Source organism: Mesocricetus auratus, unplaced genomic scaffold, assembly GCF_017639785.1.
Source record: "Mesocricetus auratus isolate SY011 unplaced genomic scaffold, BCM_Maur_2.0 Super-Scaffold_100011, whole genome shotgun sequence".
NCBI lineage: Eukaryota > Metazoa > Chordata > Mammalia > Rodentia > Cricetidae > Mesocricetus > Mesocricetus auratus.
Genome location: NW_024429195.1, coordinates 53,248,705 through 53,270,804, shown reverse-complemented (window position 1 = coordinate 53,270,804; position 22,100 = coordinate 53,248,705). Strand labels below are relative to the sequence as shown.

At 40.7% G+C, this 22,100-nt stretch overlaps 1 protein-coding gene across 1 annotated transcript; it reads right to left on the bottom strand.

Annotated features, from left to right (window-relative positions):
• Nucleotides 1–15,360: 15,360 nt before the first annotated feature.
• Lyz (lysozyme) lies at nucleotides 15,361–21,582 on the bottom strand. Its single transcript, XM_040754830.1, has 4 exons — nucleotides 21,394–21,582; nucleotides 19,552–19,716; nucleotides 16,712–16,790; nucleotides 15,361–16,242 (listed from the first exon to the last, which is right to left on the bottom strand). Exons 1-4 carry the CDS (start codon nucleotides 21,527–21,529, stop codon nucleotides 16,176–16,178), a joined length of 447 nt encoding a protein of 148 aa, XP_040610764.1. The 5' UTR covers nucleotides 21,530–21,582; the 3' UTR covers nucleotides 15,361–16,175.
• Nucleotides 21,583–22,100: the final 518 nt, after the last annotated feature.

Genomic DNA, 22,100 nt, shown 5'->3' with positions numbered 1-22,100 from the left:
AATTTGTGTAAAAATGTAAAGTCTGCCCATGTTTTTATGTGACTACACATGTGCGTGATGTAACTTTACATGGACCTACAGCACAGATTTACAGACTAGAAGACCAATGTCCAAAGGTTCCCAGTTCCATCAACTCTCTGAGCACTCAACAGGGAGTGATGTTCCTCTCCCCTGTAGCTCTACTGCTTTCCGATGACTGTAGGTGAGTGTGCAAAATGCCTTACAGATAGGCCAAGTGGACTACAAGGAATGATCCACAATCTCTTTTCTCCTGAAAATTGTAACAACCAAGTGTAACAGAGTAGATATTAATAATCACTGTTTAGAATGCTTGACTAAAATGTAGCAAGTCTGGAGTTCAGTTCCTAACCTGGAAAGATAAAACAATATTGACCAATTTTATTTATGCACTACAAATTACATATCACTTCTATCACGGCATGAGTTCAAGTTCTACCATCCCAGGCCTTCATCCTGTCTGAACTATCTTGCCAGTCTCTATTTATATTGTTTATTCATTCAGTGAGTTTTGGAGGTGAAGCCAAGGGCTCTCTGATTGGTAGGCTGGCCATCACCAGACTATGCCCTCCGCCTAATGTCTTCCTTGGCTAATTTTGATGTGAATAACTATAACTATTTTTTTGACAGTGGCGGGAGGTTCCAAGACAGTGTTTCTCTGTAGTTTTGGAGGCTGTCCTGGAACTTGCTCTTGTAGAGATCCGCCTGCCTCTGCCTCCCGAGTGCTGGGATTAAAGACATTTGCCACCACCACCATGCAAAGAATGACTAACAGTCAAGACATACTCCCCAGGTTGCGGTGCTCCCTTCAGAGTTATGACTCCTGCACAGCCTCTCTGCTCTTGCACATAAGAGCGGGTGAGTTGTTTGCTGTCCCTCTAAACCTGCCTTGACTTACCATTGCAGGGATTCCCACAGCCATTCCTTGATTTCGGGTTTTGCCATCATTACACCAGTATCGGCTATTGATCTGAATTATCCCGTAGTCAGTGCTTTGGGGTCCAGGGTTGTAGTTTGTAGTTTGTGTGTTAAAGCTACTCTCATGATGGGCTAAACACATCCCTGAAAATAAAAGAATATTCATCAATAAGCATCAAAAGCAAATGACTCATACTGGATACCAAAACAAGCTCCTTGAAATGGCTCTATTTTCCAAGTGATTTGCATTATAAGTAAGATCATATGAGTAAATTATAATTTATGCTACCACTAATTTAGGCCGGGGCTGGTTGTGTTACTTAGGGTAGCTTCTGGTCTCAAGCGACCCTCTTGCCTCTGTCTTTCACATAGGCAGAATTGCTGCAACTAGTCAACAAGTGGTTTTCAAGTGCCCCAAAGGGAATTTCTTCAAGGACAAACACAATTGCAATGAGAAAAAAAGGGATAAGGTACTTTTAAAATACTCAGAGAGATGAACCTGTTACAATCGTGCTCACGTTTATTCTCAACAGTTAGTAGGCAGGGCCTGGTGAATCTGTGCAAAGGAGGGTTACTTACTGATCCACAAACTTTAAAATCATTTTCATTTTCTCCCAATGTTTGAATAGTGATGTTCCTTCTGCTCTGTAGATAATGATGAACTGATACCATTTAATAACTTGGCTCCCAAACAACAAGCAGATAGAACTCCTAAAGAGGAAGACCATTGCATTTTATCTTAAATATGACCAATGACTTAAATAGGCTAAATTTTACTACTTAAACTATGGTTTGACTATAAATCAACAGTCTTTTAAAATTAATTTTATTGTGTGCATTTACCATTTTCTGTTGTGTTTTTCAATTAAAATTATCTTACATATTCCTTCCCACAAAATGAATTTTTATTTATCATGACACAACTTTACTTAGTCAGTTTCCTTTTCTAGATTTTCTTGATAGTATTACAAATTCTGTATTTTTAGTTTTGTTCAGAGACAAGGCTGGTCTGGAAATTTCTATCTACAATAGGATATTCTTGAACTCCTCTGCCTCCTGAGTGCTGGGGTTAAAAATATGTGCTACCATGCACAGCAACAAGGTTTTTCTTTTCTTTTTCTTGAAGTTACTTATTTAACTCCTTTCTTAGCATAAGTGAAGGAATAGAAGATCAATATGCTGGTCATATTCAACATAAGAAACAGACACTTTAAAACCATGCACATTTTGTGGTCCGCACCCAGAGCTAATAATTCAAATCAGTTCTGTGTGTATCAAGTATTTCTTGTTGGAATTTCATCAATCCACAAATGATGACACAGATTTATTATTAATTATTAGAGTCTTTACCTTATGCTTGTTACCAACTAGTTCTTACAACGTAAATTAACCTGTTTCTGTCAGTCTGCTTTCTCCCACATGGCTCTATATCTCTCCTCTGTATGTCCAACTCTCTCTGTGTCTCAAGGGCTTCTCCTGCCCCACCAGATACTATCCCTGCATTCCTCTCTCTGCCAGAAAGTCCCACCTATTCTCTCCTGTTTAGCTATTGGGCATTCAACTCTTTATTAAGCTAATCAGTTGCCTTAGGCAAGTGAGGAAAAACATAGGTACATATTTACACAGTGTAAACAAATATACCTAAACATCTGTGTTTGGGCTCTTCTTTGTTCATCTTCATAACTGAGTGAAGCAGAATCACATGAAAGTTATGGGAGGGACATCAGCCCTTCCAGCCCCCAAACTCCGGCAAGCCCAGTTTCAGGAAAGACATCAGCCCTTACAGGCCCCAAACTCCGGTGAGCCCAGCTTCAGGAATGACATTAGCCCTTCCAGGCCCCAACCTCCGGCAACCCCAGCTTCAGCTTAAGCTTCAGTGTCAGTATCCCCAGCTTCAGCTTCAGGAAGGAAGGAGACCAATGGAGACAGATAGACCCCACCAGCACCCACTGGAAGAAGAGATGGGAAGAAGACAGAATAAGAGCTCACTCAGCAATAGAGAGACCAACATGACTCCACCAGAATCTAGGGAACGAACACCAGCAAGACCTGAAAAGGACTACATAGACGAAGCAGAGGAGACAGACTTTAAAAATTATTTTATGAAGATGATAGAGACCCTCAAAGAGGAAACGAGGATATCCTTTAAAGAAATAAAAAAAAATCCATGAAATGGGGGAAAAATTCAAGAAATAAACAAATCTCTCAAAGAATCTAAAGAGCACCAAGAAAAAACAACCAAACAAATGAAGGAAACAACTCAAACAGTTGAAGGATTGAAAGCTGAAATAGAAACTGTTGGGGGGAAGTCCTGTGCATTTGTCAATAAAGCACTGCTGGCCAATAGGAATCTAGATAGGTGGGACTAGGAGTCCAGGAGAACTCTGGGAAAGAGAAACACAGGGGTCAAGATGTAACGCCATGGGGTAGGAAGCCCAGAAACTTCTCTGGTAAGAGAAATACTTAGATTAACAATTATGGGGTAATTACTTAAGTCAGAGCTAGCTAGTAAGAAACAAGCAAGGCCAACAGCTTCATAATTAATATAGCCTCCTGTGTGTTTATTTGGGACTGATGCGGCTCTGGAACCAGGCTGGCAGAAAGGCTTCTCTCAAGGAAAAGGATTCTGTTTACAAATGGTGATCAGGAGCGGGATTAAATTTCCACGTAGAATGGCAAAAGCTTTAAAGGAATTTTAGAACCAGAAGAACGGAGAGAAGCACAGATTTTGGTAGCAGCATTTTTCTCAGGTGGGCTCTGTTTTGCTAGCGACAAGCCAATATTCACGCGGCTCGCTTAATGGAGTCTTCCTGACTCGGCATAAAAAGAAAAAAGAAAGAAAAAAACAGCAAGGTTCTTTAAGAGGCTTTGCTAACGATTTAAAAGTTTTACGTACAGCTGGAAGTAGCAGTGACATCTCCAAGCCGGCAGCTGGAGTCACACTTACGCCTGCTATCTTGGAAAAAAACATCAGTTTAAAACAGCCGCGGTTTTACAGATAAGACACGTGGCCAGAAAAAACGTAAAGATTTACAGTAAAGTCAGACTTGGATGAACAAAACCTCTAAAGGTTTACAGTGCGTTTAAATATATACGTGAGATTGAGAGAGAAAATGAAACGGCAAAGTGGTAAATAAATATAAAAGCCGGCGTTGGAGTGGAGCACGCCGGTAGGATTTACTCCAGAGGCAGAGGCAAGCAGATTTCCAAAGAGAAACCCTTTCTCAGAGAAAAATAAATAAAAGTAAAATAAATAAAGTAATAATAAATAAATAAGCCATGCAAAGATGGAAAATACACAGAGAGTCTGGATACTGTATGCTATTGTGTTTTTCAGTTTTTTTGATTGCTCAGGAAGGAACAGCTGCTAAAGTACACTTGATTATAAATGCTGCTGAATTAATTCAACTTCTAAATTTTGAAAGTGCCTTGACTTCAAAATTTAAGTATAAGGATATGTTACTTGGGAAAGGAGATTTTGCTTATGTTTCTACAGAAAATGAAAAGCTGAGGATTCCTTCCAGGCTTCTGTGGTTTGACTAACCAAGACCCCCGGAAGCAGTGGACCAGGTGTTTCAACAACTGAAACAGCTAAGATGATGCAGCTTTACAGACCATGAAAATAAGGACTTATACAGGTTTCTGAGTTTTGTCATGATCCCCATGGTATAAACAGCGCCCCCTTCCAGCATGAAGCAGTTTGGAATGAGCGACGTCCTAATTCCCATCTTGTTTATAAACCTTTGTTTTCATTTAAATGGGATTGTTTGTAATTGGTTAATGATCACAATCAATCTCTTTTTAATGGTAAAAAGGGGAATTATGGTATGGGTATTGTCTTTCATTTATTGATACAAATTCAAGGTCAATTTTGTGATATGTATATTTCTCCTCTTGATTAAGTATTGTGCTTATACTGATCTCTTAAAACGTAATGCATAATTGAATACAGACTATAGATAGTTACTTAGAATTTATAGTTAGGTAAGTTAGGTTTTCTAGATATACAGAAATATATTTGAGATAGATAGACAATCTTCAAACCTTTCAAAGACCTTCAGAAAATGGCGTTTAAAATGGTTTAGGGTTTTTCTTGACAATGAGAAATGTCTGCTCCTGGCAGCACCAATTACGTCTGAGAGGAAGATGGGCATCGAAGAAACTTGTTATGGAGTTTGCTTTCAACATGGCAAGATTAGCCATTTGGACAAGAAACTGCTCTCTCCTGGACTGCTTGACTGTTGTTGTATAATCTGGACATGCAGGACCCACAGGAAAGTGACTGCTGAACTCAGTCTTACAGGGTTCCTGCTTCATGGAAGAGTCTATGAGACTTTCTGCAGGACACAGAGAAATGACTGACAGACTGCTGATGAGATGGACAGTTTGAAATTTCCTGCTTTGCTGAGAAATCTTCTGGATACATTGTGGCCTATGGGCTGAAGATGGATGCCCCAATGTCACAGAGGAACTTTGGTTGACTGTCCAGGTAGCAAGATGTCTCTGTCAATCCTAGTGTTTATATATTATCGTTCTGTGGTCTTTAATAGAGTTGAAGACAGATAGTTATAATTATAGTCTTCCTTAGTTATGATAAAAGGTAAGCTACATATAGGACATTGGATTCACAAGAATGAGATAGTGAAATTTTCTTTAAATCTTGCTAAATTTTGATAGACAAAATATTATAACTATGTTCTTACTTGATAACTGTTCTTTTACATATAATTTGACTATGTTAAAGTTAAGACCTTTCTTTTTGTTTGAACAGAAAAGAAGAGATGTTCGGGGGGAAGTCCTGTGCATTTGTCAATAAAGCACTGCTGGCCAATAGGAATCTAGATAGGTGGGACTAGGAGTCCAAGAGAACTCTGGGAAAGAGAAACACAGGGGTCAAGATGTAACACCATGGGGTAGGAAGCCCAGAAACTTCTCCGGTAAGAGACATACTTAGATTAACAATTATGGGGTAATTACTTAAGTCAGAGCTAGCTAGTAAGAAACAAGCAAGGCCAACAGCTTCATAATTAATATAGCCTCCTGTGTGTTTATTTGGGACTGATGCGGCTCTGGAACCAGGCTGGCAGGAAGGCTTCTCTCAAGGAAAAGGAATCTGTTTACAAGAAATGATAAAGAAAACACAGAACGAGGGGATGCTGGAAATACAAAAGCTGGGTAAATGATCAGGAACTACAGATGCAAGTATCACCAATAGAATACAAGAGATAGAAGAGAGAATCTCAGGTGTTGAAGACTCATTAGAGGATATAGAGTAGTCAAACAAAAGAAAATCTCAAAACCAACAAATCCTTAACACAAAATATCCAGGAAATATGGGACACCATGAAGAAGACAAACCTGAGAATAATAGGTATAGAAGAAAGCAAAGAAATACAGCTCAAGGGTACAGAAAACATAATCAACAAAATCATAGAAGAAAACTTCCCTAACCTAAAGAAGGATATGCCTATGAAAATACAAGAATCTTACAGAACACCAAATAGGCTGGACCAGAAAAAGAAGTCACCTCAACATATAATAATCAAAACATCAAACCTACAGAATAAAGAGAAAGTATTAAGAGCAGCTAAAGAAAAAGGCCAAGTAACATATAAAGGCAGACCTATCCAAACTGACTTCTCAATGGAAATGATGAAAGCCAGAAGATCCTGGACAGATGTCCTACAAATGCTAAGGGAACAAGGATGCCAGCCCAGACTACTATATCCAGCAGAGCTTAAAATTACCATAGATGGAGAAAACAAAATATTCCATGACAAAGCCAGATTTAAACAATACGTATCCATGAATCCAGCTCTACAGAAAGTACTGGAAGGAAAACCTAGATCCAAGGAAGATAACTACACTCACAAAGACAGAGGCAATATATAATCCCACTTTACAAAACACCAAAAGAAAAAGGGAGGAGAAATTACACAAAATAACTTCACTAACAATAAATCAAGCACAAACAAGAATCATCAATCAATGGTCATTAATATCCCTCAATGTCAACGGCCTCAACTTGCCTATAAAAAGATGCAGACTAGCAGAATGGATACGAAGACAGAACCCTTCCTTCTTCTGCATACAAGAAACACATCTCAACATCAAAGACAGACGTTATCTCAGAGTAAAGGGTTGGGAAAAGATCTTCCAATCAAATGGTCCCAAGAAATAAGTGGGTGTAGCAATCCTAATATCTAACAAACTAGACTTCAAATTAAAATCAATCAAAAGAGATGAAGAAGGACACTTCATATTCATCAAAGGAAAAGTCCATCAAGATGAAGTCTCAATTTTAAACATCTATGCCCCAATTACAAAGGCACCTACATTCGTGAAAGAAACATTACTAAAGCTCAAATTGCACATAAAATCTCACACACTAATAGTAGGAGACTTCAAAACTCCACTCTCACCATTACACAGGACCTCCAGACAGAAACTTAACAAAGAAACAAAAGAACTAATAGAAGTTATGACCCAACTGGGTTTAACAGACATCTATAGAACATTCCACCCAAACACAAAGAGATATACCTTCTCGGTGCCACATGGAACCTTCTCTAAAATTGACCACATGATAGGAAACATAGCAAACCTCCACAGATACAAAAAATCTGGAATAACCCCCTGTATCTTATCAGACCACCATGCATTAAAATTAGAATTCAACAATAACACAAATCGCAGAAACCCTACAAACTCATGGAAATTGAACAATGCACAATTGCACCATCCCTGGGTAAAGAAAGAAATAAAAAAAAGAAATTAAAGACTTCCTGAAATTCAATGAGAATGAAGACACAACATACCAAACTTATGGGACACTTTGAAAGCAGTGCTGAGAATAAAGTTCATAGCACTAAGTGCCCACATGAAGAAGCTGGAGAACAGTCATACTAGAGAATTAATAGCACAGCTGAATGTTCTAGAACAAAAAGAAGCAAACTCACCCAGGAGGAGCAGATGCCAGGAACAAATCAAATTGAGGGCTGAAATCAATCTAGTAGAAACCAGGAGAACATTGAGAAGAATCAATGAAACAAAGAGTTGGTTCTTTGAGAAAATCAACAAAATAGACAAACCTCTGTCCAAACTAACCAAAAGACGGAGAGAGAGCATGCTAATTAACGAAATCAGAAATGAAAAAGGGGACATAACAATGGACTCTGAGGAAATCCAGAGAATTCATCAGAGCATACTTTGAAAATCTGTACTCCACAAAATTTGAAAATTTAAAGGAAATGGACAATTTCCTGGATAGATATCACTTGCCAAAACTAAATCAAGAGCAGATAAACAATCTAAACAGACCTATAACCCCTAATGAAATAGAAGCAGTCATGAAAAGTTTCCCAAACAAAAAAAGCCCAGGCCCAGATGGCTTCAGTGCAGAATTCTACCAGAAATTCAAAGAAGAGCTAAGTCCAATACTCCTCAAAGTATTCCACACAATAGAAGCAGGGGCCTCACTGCCAAATTCTTTCTACGAGGCTACAATTACCTTGGTACCCATGCCACATAAAGACACAACTAAGAAAGAGAACTATAGACCAATTTCCCTCATGAACATCGATGCAAAAATATTCAATAAAATACTCGCAAACTGGATTCAAGAACACATCAGAAAAATCATCCACCATGATCAAGTAGGCTTCATCCCAGGAATGCAGGGATGGTTCAACATTAGAAAATCTATCAATGTAATCCACCATATAAACAAACTGCTAAAGAAAAACCACATGATCATCTCACTAGATGCTGAAAAAGCCTTTGACAAAATCCAGCACCCCTTCATGATAAAGGTCCTAGAGAGATCAGGAAAAACAGGAACATACCTGAATACAATAAAAGCAATATACAGTAAACCAACAGCTAACATCAAACTAAACGGAGAGAAACTCAAAGCAATTCCGCTAAAATCAGGAACAAGACAAGGCTGTCCACTCTCTCCATATCTCTTCAATATTGTACTTGAAGTTCTAGCTACAGCAATAAGACAACAAAAGTAGATAAAGGGGATACAAATAGGAAAAGAAGAAGTCAAGCTTTCATTATTTGCAGATGATATGATAGTTTACAAAAGTGATTCGAAAAACTCCGCAAGGGAACTCCTAGAACTGATAAACAGCAATGTGGCAGGATACAAGGTAAACAGTGGCCCTATTATATACAGATGATAAAGTGACTGAGAAAGAAATCAGAGAAGCCTCACCCTTTACAATAGCCATAAACAGCATCAAATATCTGGGGATAATGTTAACCAAGGAAGGGAAAGACCTGTATATCAAGAACTTTGAGTCTTTAAAGAAAGAAATCAAAGAGGATACCAGAGAATGGAAAGATCTCCCATACTCTTAGATTCGTAGGATCAACATAATAAAAATGTCAATCTTGCCAAAAGCAATCTACAGATTCAATGCAATCCCTATCAAAATTCCATCACAATTCTTCAAGGACCTGGAAAGAACAATAATCAACTTTATATGGAAAAACAAAAGGCCCAGGATAGCCAAAACAACCCTATACAATAAAGGAACTTCAGGAGGCATCACCATACCTGACTTCAAGCTCTATTATAGAGCTATAGTCCTGAAAACAGCTTGGTATTGGCACCAAAATAGGCAGGTAGACCAACAGAATTGAAAACCCTGATTTTAACCCACACATCTATGAACACTTGATTTTTTACAAAGAAGATAAAACTATACAATGGAATAAAGAAAGCATCTTCAACAAAAGGTGCAGGCATAACTAGGTACTGGTATGCAGAAGACTGCAGATAGATTTATCGCATTGTACAAAACTTAAGTCCAAAGATCTCAACATAAATCTAGCCACACTGAAACTTTTAGAAGAGAAAGTAGGAGATACTCTTCAACGAGTTGGTACAGGAGACCACTTCCTGAACATAACACCAGTGGCACAGACACTGAGATCGACAATTAACAAATGGGACCTCCTGAAACTAAGAAGCTTCAGTAAGGCAAAGGACACAGTCAATAAGACAAAAAGGCAGTCCACAGAATGGGAAAAGATATTCACTGACCCCGCATCTGACAGAGGGCTAATCTCCAAAATTTACAAAGAATTCAAGAAGCAAGTCTCCAAATCACCAAAGGATCCAAATAAAAGGTGGGATACAGATCTAAATAGATAATTCTCAATAGAGGAGGCTAAAATGGCCAAGAGACACTTAAGAAAGTGCTCAACATCCTTAGCCATCAGTGAAATGCAAATCAAAACAATGCTGAGATACCATCTTACTCCTGTCAGAATGGCTAAAATCCAAAGCACCAAAGACAATTTATGCTGGAGAGGATATGGAGAGAGAGGAACACTCCTCCACTGCTGGTGGGAGTGCCAACTCGTACAGCCACTTTGGAAAGCAGTATGGAGATTCCTCAGGAAAATGGGAATCAATCTACCACATGACCCAGCAATTCCACTCTTAGGCATATATCCAAAGGAGGCAAATTCATACAACAAGGGCATCTGCTCCACTATTCATAGCTGCATTATTTGTAATAGCCAGAGCCTGGAAGCAACCTAGATTCCCCTCAACTGAACAGTGGATAGAGAAAATGTGGTACATTTACTCAATGGAGTATTACTCAGCAGAAAAAAACAATGGAATCTTGAAATTCGCAGGGAAATGGATAGCACTGGAAGAAACCATCCTGGGTGAGGTAACCCAGTCACAAAAAGACAAACATGGTATGTACTCACTCATATATGGATTTTAGACCTGGATCAAGATAGTGCCAGTCTGCACTTCCACTGACAGAGAGTCTGGGAAACAGGAAAGAACCTAAAAGATATGCATAGTACCCAAGAGAAGAGAAATGAGGCAAGATCCTCTGAACAGATGGGGAACACGGCGAGGTGTGTGTGGGGGAGTGGGAGCTTGGAAGAAGAGAGGGGGAGAAGAGGAAGAGAGAGTAGGTCATGGGGGAACAAGAAGGTTGAGTGGAGGGGGTAAAATAGGGAGAAGAGGGAATCATAGGTTAGAAGACAGATCAGGCACCATTGTGACCTCTAGTGATCTAAAGGGATGACACCAATTGGCAAGCTAAGCAATAGTGGAGAAACCACCTCGAATGCCCATTCCTGGTAATGAACTTGATGTCTATAACCATCCGGGAGCCTTCGTCCAGTGACTGATGGAAGCAGAGGCAAACACCCACAGTGAAACACTGAACTAAACCCAAGGAACCCAGTGACAGAGAGAGAGGAACGATGAGCAAATTGGCAAAGAATGGGCTGGCAAAACCAGCAGAGACAGCTGATCTGAACAGGGGAGAGCTCTTGGACCCCAGACTGACAGCTGGGAGGCCAGCATGGGACTGATCCAGACCCCCCCGAATGTGAGTGTCAGGAGGCCTGGGCAACCTATGGGGCCCTGAGCAGTGGATCAGTGTTTATCCCTGGAATACAAACAGACATCATGTGTCCATAGCACAAAGAGGGATGCTCTCTCAGCCTGGACTCTTAGAGGAGTGCCTGGACCCTACCCTGAGTGAAATGACAGACTCTAGATATCCCCCATGTGGAAGTTATTGGCAAAAGGGTGGGAGGCTGGGGGGAGATGGGGGCTGGGGGGGAGGGGAGGGAGGGAACTGTGATTGACATGTAAAACAAGCTATTTAAAATTAAAATAAAAAATCTAAAAATAAGAAAGTTATGGGAGACAACATAGTTATCTCCTCCTAGGGAAAGGGCTTGGTCCTGATGCAGAAACGGAAGTAGTGATGAATTTGGATCCTTTGTGATCTCAATGCTGTGACTTCAGGAACCTTCGGCATTCTCACTACCCAGGCCAGTGTGAGGAAATAAGTGAGGGCATTCCCTACTGAGATGAGGCCTGCTCGCTTTGGGTGGTGTTCAAGACCCATTCAACAGTCAAGAAACCCTTCCATTGGCCATGCCAGAGGAGCATGGAGTAGCAATTGAAGTTCCAGGTGTCAGATCACCAGAAGGAAAATCTCTGATGGGCCAATCTTGTTTAGGCAAGGCCACAGGACTGCAGACCCTGGAATGTCTTTTGCTTCTGCTGTGCCTTTACCTGTTTGCTGCAGCTCTTTCTCCGGTATCAAGCATGGTGTGTGTGGACATGGGGAGAGCACCACCGCCTGTACTATAGTGTGTTTATCTCTTGGACACATCCCCTTCTACTGGACATGTTTACCTGTGGATTGTCAAGAAGATGACCCCTCCCTGACTCTGCTTCTAATCTGATAATAATAATGACAGCCTACACAGAGTTTTGGTGAATAATAATAAAGTCAAGGATATGTTTCCCAGCTAAGGCCTGTGAGTCCCACCTTAGGAGCTGCTCAGTTAACTATGCAAAGGAAAGCACCTGACCTGGAGCCAGGCCGGCTCTGATTCTCTTAATGCTGAAAAGAGGCTGTCGCGTACCATTGGCTAAACCAAAGCTTCACAATGACTGCTTGTTAGACCAGATGCCTTGCTAATAGTTTTAGGATAAATAACCCCATAAGACAAACTAACATTCACAAGGGCACCTAACTGAATTGTTTGACTCATTAGGCAAGGGTCAAAAATACAAAATGGTCTGACTGTTGCTAGCTCCCTTTGCTAGGTCTGGTTAAACATCAAAGGTCTGGCTAAACATGATGATTAAATTCTTATACCTGATTATTTGTTTTTGTTGTTATTGTTTCCTATTTTTTGTTTTTTGTTTTTGTTTTGGGACAGGGTTTCTCTGTAGCCTTGGAGTCATTTCTGGAACTCACTCTGTAGACCAAGCTGTCCTCGAATGACTGACTCCTATTCATATACAAAAGTTTAGATTTGTGATTCTATTAAGATTCCTTGTAAGATACCTTTCAAGATAAGTAATAAATTGGTCCTTTGTAACTGCAGAATGCAGCCTGCCAGTAAAAGATCTGACGAGAATAGCTTGCTGGTCCACACAGTTAATCTATAACACGTTTCTTGGTCATGAATGTTTGTGGTTCTTGGAACAATTTGTCTTTCATCTGCAATACATAAAATGTTTAATAATGTAAGGGAGATGAAAAACATGTTTTTTTAACCTGTACTCATTATAGTCATTCACTTGAAAAGCAGAATGGAAGCATATTGCAATTCCTATACTGCCTGAAAAACTGTTGGGATATATAAGCTGTATGAAATAAAGTATAGAGTAGAAAAAAACAGAGAAAGAACCCAGAAAGAACATGAGAGTACAGAGAATAAAGAAGAAACCATCAAGAGAGTGTATGAGTATGTTTTGCCCCTAAAACTCATCAGATAGGAAAGTCCAGTTTACAAAGACTCCACCCATTCCTCTCAAAGCCTTGTGGTGCTGGATGGTGACCCCACAGACAGCAGTAAAACTCAGATACTATCACCATCATTTTGGACCTGGATGCAGGTGGTAGTTTGAAAGAAGTGGCCCCCAAAAGGTGTGACTTTGATGGAGCAGGTGTGTCACTGTGGGGATGGCTTTTGGGGTCTCCTATGCTCAAGCTACTCCCAGTGAGATAGTCTACTTTCTGTTGCCTGCTAATCAAGATGCAGCCAGTGCCGGGCCTGCCTGCATGCTGCCATGCTCCCCACCAGGATGACAATGGACTGAACCTCTGAAAGTTTAAATCAACCAATTAAATGTTTTTCTTTTATGAGAGTTGCCATGTTCATGGTGTCACCTCAAAGCAATTGAAACCCTAACAAAGACAACCCAGAAACAATATCTGTAAGTATAAATAAAGCTCTTGTGAACAACTTTCCTGATGTCTTTCAAACAGGGTCTTGTCTTCCTCTCTCCCAAGCCATTTGCAAGTCAGAGCATAAAAGATCACTAGGAAGCAATGAGATATTAAAATGAAATTGATGCAAAAGAACATACACAACTGAGTGTTACCTTTAGACATCATTAGCTCAGGGAGCTGTGCACATTCTTGAACACAAAACCACCAGAACTCCACAGCAGCATGCCCAGGATCAGCCTAGGAAGGAAGCTCCCAAGTCATACAAAATGCCAACACTGCCGGGCAATCATGGCACACGCCTTTAATCCCAGCACTCAGGAGGCAGAGGCAGGCGGATCTCTGTGATTTCCAGGGTGGGCTGGACCGACAGCCTCCAAAACAATACAGAGAAACCCTGTCTTGTTAAAACCAAAAAAAAAAGCCAACTTTATGATTAACTTTATTTCCAACAATGAAAGTTCCTCTTTGTTTGGCCCCGGAGAGTACCAGTTGTGTCTCCAAGTCACTGCTTGTGCAACCTATTCAAAATCAAAACAATGCCACTTTTTCAGATTAATTGATCATTTAATAATGCACACAAAGATGGACATGGGGGATTTGAATGACAGAAACCAGATAAAGGTCACTAGCTGTCTCCTCTATGCCTATCCTAACCCAGTGCTCAGAACACACAGTTGTCATCTGTACAGCTTTGCAGATTCTGTTGACTAAACCGATTTTTCATTACAAACGTTTGAACAGTTATAAACTTGTCCTCTATTGGGGGTTGAAATGGAAAATATTGACTCAGCATCCAGAGCCAAGCCACTATCAATGACCCAGTGTGACTACTTCAATAGCCAGTGGTGATTCTGATCTCAAAGTTATTTCTCTAGGTACAGGACTTAGAGGCAGTGACAAGTTTCAATTACAGATTTTGTTGCATTTGATATAGTGAGCAAGCTACTTAAAAATAGACCAGGAACAGGGTAACAAGTTTTCCTACTTAAAACAACACTCTGCTCAGACTATGACTTGAGTGCAGCTTTATGCTGCTGTGCTGAGGAAAAATGACTAAGAAAGTATTTCCTAAGAATTCACGTAGCTGTCTGCTCTTCCAGAGGACCAGGTTCCATTCTGACCCCATCACAGGTTACACTTGCCTGTGCCTCAAGTCGTCTTGCCCACTCTGGCACTGATGCATTGATGCAGATGTGTGGAGGCAAAATGGAAACAAAAGCAAAACACTGTAGATTTGGAGCTGAAAATAAGGAATTTAAAAATAAAACAGATATCTTAATGCACGTTAAAATGCCTCAAAAACCAGTATAGATACAGAGAGTGACAGGGACAAATAGGAAAGAAGTGATGGCAGCAAACACACAGGGATGTGGCTGTCACTGTAACTAGAGTTTCATAACGTGGGATGACTTTGTCAAGGGCCTATAGGAACAGGGGGCATTGCTCAGCTTGGTTTTGAATATTACACAAAAATATTCAGCTAGTTGTGTGTAGATGAGAATGCAGGCAGAGTCCATGTGTACATGTTGACAGGCAATGGCCACATGTAGGTGAGGATGTCGGTGTTAGCTAAGTGTACGTGAAAACCTATGCCGTACTAACGAGTTACAGTGTTGATTTTTTCAATATATAACCATTTTGTCCCAGAGACAACATGTGAGAGTAAACACAGAGAAGATTTGCATTGAAAAATCATTTAATGGTATTTGTAGTTATTCACAAAGCAGTTAGTTTTGCTGACCCAAGCTCCTCTGTCTCAGAGTCAGTTCATATGCATGAAGCCACTTTAAGAAAGTTAAGAGCTAGCACACTCACTAATCTGTCCTGAATACCTCATGATAAGCTAGAGGCACAGAAACATTCTATCAAGGGTTAAAACTGACTTTGACATGAGGTGAGAATTTACTTTTCAAGCAGTACAAACGGGACATCCTAAGCACATACTTTTTTGTAAGGTCACACATTCATGACAACAAGTTTCTTTGTTGAGGGTCTCAGTTCTATCCACTCAGAGTTCTGTTTCCTCATAAACACACCTTGCCCCACACAGTGGCTGTTCTAACTGTCTTGGGGCTGAACCCAAACACAAGGCCTGGGATCTCACACAGCTGCCATTTTACTCAAGATCTACTGCCTCCTGTAAATGTCTGCTATATGTCTATCCAGCCAGGGGGAGATGGAGATTAATTCAGATGAAACTGAATGTGAATTACATCATAGGTGAAGAACAGATGGATAGAGATGTGTGTGACGGTCAAAGTGCTGGACCACTGTCACCAGCATCTGCTGCCTTGGTTAACCAAAAATGATGGCTTTGTTTAGAACAATGAAGCCATTAGTCAGCATGAAGCCTCTTAGGAAACAGTCTCCATTTTACTCCTGTTTCTGTTTAAATCCTGCTTGAATGAAGGGGAATCCAAGGACATGTGGCCTTTCCCATTTGTACTTCTATGGCGATACAGAGACAGAACCAGCTGAAGCAGAGGCACAGCGTTAGACTCCGCAGTCCCGAACATACTGGCTGAGATCTCGGTTTTGACAGTGGGCTCTCCATGCCACCCTGAGGAGGAAAGTGAGACAGGAGAGAAATGGTTAAAATTGTCTCCTCTGTCACACACATGCTCAAACACTTAGAGGGAAACACTGTAACAGTGACACTAATGGAAATTGGTTCCTGGGCCAATATCTACTGTGAACCACAGGCTATAGCATCACCCAGACACTGCTACTGACTGGTGGGACCTTTGTCTACATGACTGTGTGATCCTCTTCAAACCATGAGCAGAACACATCGTGGTCAGTGTCAATGTGACACCTTGTGCACACAATAGTGGACTGATCCTACAAATAGTCTGGAGGCCTGACAAGGAAGGAGTCATGAGTGGGGATTCTCACACTCTGGAAAAATCCCTAAGAGTAATGATGCAGTGAAAGGCCCAGCTGAACCTTCAGACCCCAGAAGGCCTTAGAAAGACTCACTGCATACATCAGCACAACCAGCAGTTTCCCCTTCCCTAGCTCCAACATACCATGCTCTAATGCCTTGTGGATCCCTCACAACCCTCTTTGCACATTGTATGGCTTGAGTGATGTCATCCTGGAGCAAAGCTGAAAGACAGGGGTGAGGAATGACAAGGACTGTTATAAAACCCACTTTTGCTTCAAATCCAGCCAGCTTTCTTCTGTAATACTGAGCAGTGAACACAAAAAATCATTTTCCAAGTTCCCATGCCTCTGTGATTATTGGAGACAGCCTGTATTGATTCTATCCAGTTGACATGGTGTAAGCCATTTTATTTCTCATTTGTAGAGTCCCTGGGGGTTGGGACATGTTAAGTGTTCTTAGGATTCCAGCTCTGATACAAAGTAAAGAACCCACTGAAGTGATGAGAGTCACTGGAGGCTGTGGAACCCTCAGCTACCATGACTGAAGGTCCTCTTTGTTCTCACACTGGAAACAGAACACACTGGAACTGTCACCTGGGTCTACCAGTGAAAATTTATCCCAAAGAAAAACAGGGGCTGGACAGATGACTCAGTGGCTAAGAGCTCTGGATGCTCTTCCAGAGGACCTGATTCCCAGCATCCACGTGAGAGTTCTCAACTGTCTGTAACTCCAGTTCCAGGACATGAAGCCCTCTTCTCACTTTCACAGGTATGAGGCACACGTGTGGTGCACAGTCCTATATGCAGGCAAAATACCACACACAAAGATAAACAGATACTGTAAGAAAGAGAGCAATGCACAAGCCTGTGAATAAAGCTCTTCCTGACGATTTGTAACCAGGAAAATAGAAGCAGCAAGAGCTTTAAGACTGAAGAAGGAGCCAGGTGTTGGTAGCACACACCTTTAATCCTAGCACTCAGGAGGTATCTCTGTGAACTCAAGACCAGCCTGCTCTACAGTGTGAGTGCCAGGGCAGGCTCCAAAGCTACAGAGAAACCCTGTCATGAAAAACAAAAACAAACAAGCAAAATCAATCAAACAAACAAAAAGACTGAAGAAGAAAGTGTGGTGTTTTTAAGTTACAAAATTTTGGTATTGTAATTTTATTCACTCTTTCATGTGAGAATTCAGGTTAGTATATATTACTATGGATGTGGTTTCCAGTAATAACCATTTCATGAAACTGTGCAAGCATAATTTAATTTGTGCAAAAATGTAAAGTCTGTGCATGTTTTTATATGAGTACACATGTGCATGATATAACTTTACATGGACCTACAGCACAGATTTATAGACTAGAAGAGCAATGTCCAAAAGTTCCCAGTTCCATTAACATTCTGAGCACTCAACAGGGAGTGATGCTTCTCTTCCCTGTAGCTCTACTGCTTTCCAATGACCAGGTAAGTGTACAAAATACCTTACAGATAGGCCAAGTGGGCTACAATCTCCTTTCTCCTGAAAATTGTAACAAACAAGTGTAACAGAGTAGGAATGAATAGTGCATTGTTTAGACTGCTTGACTAAAATGTAGCAAGTGTTGGGTTCAGTTGCCACAATGGAGAAATAGAACAGTACTGACCAATTTTATTCATTCACTATATTACTTTATCATGACATGAGTTCAATTTTACCATCCCAGCTCTCAATCCTAATATGAGCCTTGTTTGTGTCTTGTTAATAAGTTTCATCTTAAATACATATATCTATGTTATTTTGTTAAATAAAATAATGTCTAGCTAAGAATTAGATTGTTTGGACATGCAAACTAAAGACTTTAAAAGCAAATTTTGATATTAGAAATTTAATCTAAGATCTCTCAACACAAAGAGTGCATCATACATGCACATAGAAGCCAGTTGAACAAAATGTCAGTTATTTAATGGTACCCTGTCATATAGTCTTCACTGTAGTATTATTTTCATTTGTATGTTAGCAATCTTTACAATAAAAATTATTCGGTGAACAATGACCATGGAACAACCATAACTACCAGTAAGTAAACTGCTAGAATGGAAATCTTCAGGACAAACCACTAAGAAGTCCACTTACAATTAATTAGTACATATTCCAGAAACTTTCATATGTTATAAAATATCAACTTGTTACACGTTTATTTTTGTTAATTTTAATTATTTGTCCATATTCAGGTGTGTGTGTATATGAGTATAGGTTAAAAAATCCCACCAAGTTTTAATGGTACCAGCTCTTTATTTTCTATTAATTTAAATGTGTATCTCTGTGTGGTGGTAATGTGCACCAGTGAACCTGCACTTGCATTTGTGTATATAGAAGTCAGAGGGCAGCCCCATGATCTCTTCCCTAGAAGTAGTCCACGTTGATTCTGAGACAGGTCTGCCACTGGAACTGACTTACAGATTAGGCTATGCTGCTTGACCAGGCAGCTCCATGGACCTACCTACATCAGACTGCCCAGTGCAGGTCTTACAAATGCATGCCCTGCCCTATATGAAATGACAGACTATGGACACCCCCATGGAGGGCCTCACCCTCCCTGGGGGAATGAGGGGATAACGGGGGAGGGGATTGGGGGAGGGAACGGGAGGAGGGGAGGGAATGGGAGAGGGACCTGGAACTGACTTGTGAAGCAACCTCGTTTCTTATCTAAATTTAAACTGGAAAATAAAATAAAATAAAATAAAACAAATGCATGCTACCATGGTGCATGCTACCATAGTGCTTGCTACCATGCATCATGCTACCATGGGTGCTGAGGGTCAAACCTTGGCCTAGGAGACTCCTCTGTTTGAGCTATCTTGCCAGGCTCTGTTTATATTGTTTATTCATTGAGTGAATTTTGGAGACAGAACAAAGGGCCCTCTCTTTGACAGGCACGGACTCTCTGCTCTTGTACATAAGAGAAGGTGGGTTATTGGCTGTCCCACTAAGCCTGCCTTGTCTTACCGCTGCAGGGTATCCCACAGGCATTCACTGCTCTCGGGGTTTTGCCATCATTACACCAGTATTTGCTGTTGATCTGAAATATCCCATAGTCGGTGCTTCGCGATCCAGGGTTGTAGTTTATAGCTCGTGTGTTATAATTACTCTCGTGCTGAGCCAAACATACCCCTAGAAAGAAAAACAATATTCATAATAAGCAACAACAGTAAATGATTCACACTAGATACCAAAATTAGCTCCATGAGATGGTTGTATTTTATGTCATTTACTTTGTAGGTACAACCATATGATTAAATAATAAAATGAGCTACCACTAGTTCAGGCTGGTTGTGTTACTCTGGGTAGTCTCTGGTCTCAACTTATCCTTCTACCTTTGCCTTTCACATAGGTGGAACTGCTGGAACTAGTCAGCAAGTGATTTTCAAGTGCCCCAAAGGGAATTTCTTCAAGGACAAACAAAATTGCAATGAGAACAAAATGGATACGGTACTTTTAAAATACTCAGATAGATGAACCTGTCATACTCATAATCGTGCTCACTTTTATTCTCAACAGTCGGTACACAGGGCCTGGTGAATCTGTGTGGTTTTGAGACCAGCCCAGTCTACATAGCAAGTTCCAGGCCAACCAGTGCTATGCAGTGAAACAATGTACCCTCCTCACTGCCAAAGTAAAATAGCTATTCTTCTATTATTTTTCCCTGCCCTATTTATCCTCAGGATGCCTCTTCCTAAAACAGAAACACAAGTAGTGTTTAGCCAGATTTTATAAATTAATATCAAATACATATGCTGATAAAAAATGTCCCTATTAGAAAAGTAAGGATTTCCTCAGAGAGATATTCTTCTGACCAAGCTGAATTTTCATGCTAATTTAGAATTCTTTTTTCTTCTTGTGTCACTAAGTATCCCTCTTTGTCACAGAAGATGTAATCTCCTGCCTCAGCATCCCACTGCTTGGATTCCAGTAGTGTGTACCATCACAAATGGCTGACATGAATCTTGAAAGGGATAGCATTAGAACAGGAAAGACTATTCAGCAATCCACCCATCCTTCCACTCACTCACTCATCCATCCATCCATCCTCCATCCATACATCCGTTCATGCATCCTCCATCCATCCTCCATCCATTTATCCTCCATCCATCCTCCATCCATCCATCCTTCCATCCATCCATCCATGCACACATACATCTCTGCATACACTTGTCCATGGACAGTTACTCCATGAGTACTAACTGCCTTAATTGAATTTGGAAAGCACACTAGTTACAATGATGTAGGTGGAGTCAGCCATGAATAACTGTTCCTTATTCATGTTTTCCATTGTGCAGAATGAAAGTCCGTCCCAGAGTGAAGAAGCATACCAAATCATTTATATTCAGATTCAGCAGACGCCAACTGAGCAGAAAGCAGGGGGGAATAGGACCCCTATGCCCTATGTAGGAAGTTCAAAACATTTGAAAAGTTTTATCTCAAAAAGTCTATGCCATAGGAAGAGAATTGAAGAGAGATACCAGTCACTCCAAGCTCTCAGAACTCAAGTCCTTCTGTCTTTTCTCTGACCCCTGTGGACTGTTGAGTCTTTAGGAACTGGAAAACCCATTGACACTCCAAGAGCACCTCTGGTCCTATTGCCTGAGCCTGGCACAGATGCCCCCTCCCATGTCCTCACCCCAGTATCTCTGAGGAAGAAGACAAACACTGAGGTTTTTAATCAAACCAAGTCAAACACACGAGAATCCTAGACACTTATTGACTCCAGCTCCCTCTGCCCACTCTTTCCTCCTCGTACCTGTTCTGCAGGGGGTGCTTATCTGGAAGGATCAAGAAGAGGAGACTTACAGTTTGCCAGGCTGACTCCCCTGTAGCCATCCATTCCACGACTTTTTAGAGTTCTGGCCAACTCACAGCGCTCATAGACCTTGGCCTGGACAGTGACAGACAGCAAGAGGAACCCCAGGGTGAGGAGAGCCTTCATGTTGACCTGGAAGCTGGATCTGCTGCAGGCTGACGAGAGAAAGCCTGCCTGGTATTTAAGCATCCTCCAAGTTCCTCCTTCCTCTCGAAGCTGTAGCTTTCAACTTTGGAGCTGTGTGCAAAGAGGAAGTTCCTACAATTCTGCTGGTTTCAGCATTTGACCTTCTTTTTTCCACAACTTTGATGAGAGATGTCCTGGGGGTCCAGGAATAAGTGCACAGCACTTGTTTTAAAGTGTTTAAATTTGTGGCTCATTAAGAATGGGGAGGTGGTTCTGTTTCCAAAAGAAGATTTTTCTTCCATTTTATTAAGACATTAAACAACTAAAAGGAAAAAAATGATAAACCAATATTTACAGTTAAAACCAGCAACCACTTTCCCCCAGAATTCCTTCATATCAAAGTATTCTGTGTGCATCCACCATTTTGCACTGATTTTCACGAATCATTTTATGTGAATGTTTCCTCCAAATGGACCTGCCCCATGTACCTGTTCTCTAGAAGCCCATGTCACGTGTCATCACATTGCTTAGCCAGTTCCTACTCAGAATGTTTTCATTTCTGTTGTTCTTT

What these genes read in the sequence shown, in the direction of transcription:
- Lyz (XM_040754830.1), bottom strand. Translation starts at nt 21,529, where the DNA reads ATGAAGGCTCTCCTCACCCTGGGGTTCCTCTTGCTGTCTGTCACTGTC. An exon ending in GGGAGTCAGCCTGGCAAACT is followed by an intron (nt 19,717 to 21,393) that starts GTAAGTCTCCTC and finishes TTTTCTTTCTAG; the next exon opens with GGGTATGTTTGGCTCAGCAC. An exon ending in CTGTGGGATACCCTGCAGCG is followed by an intron (nt 16,791 to 19,551) that starts GTAAGACAAGGC and finishes CCTGTCTTTCAG; the next exon opens with CTTTGCTCCAGGATGACATC.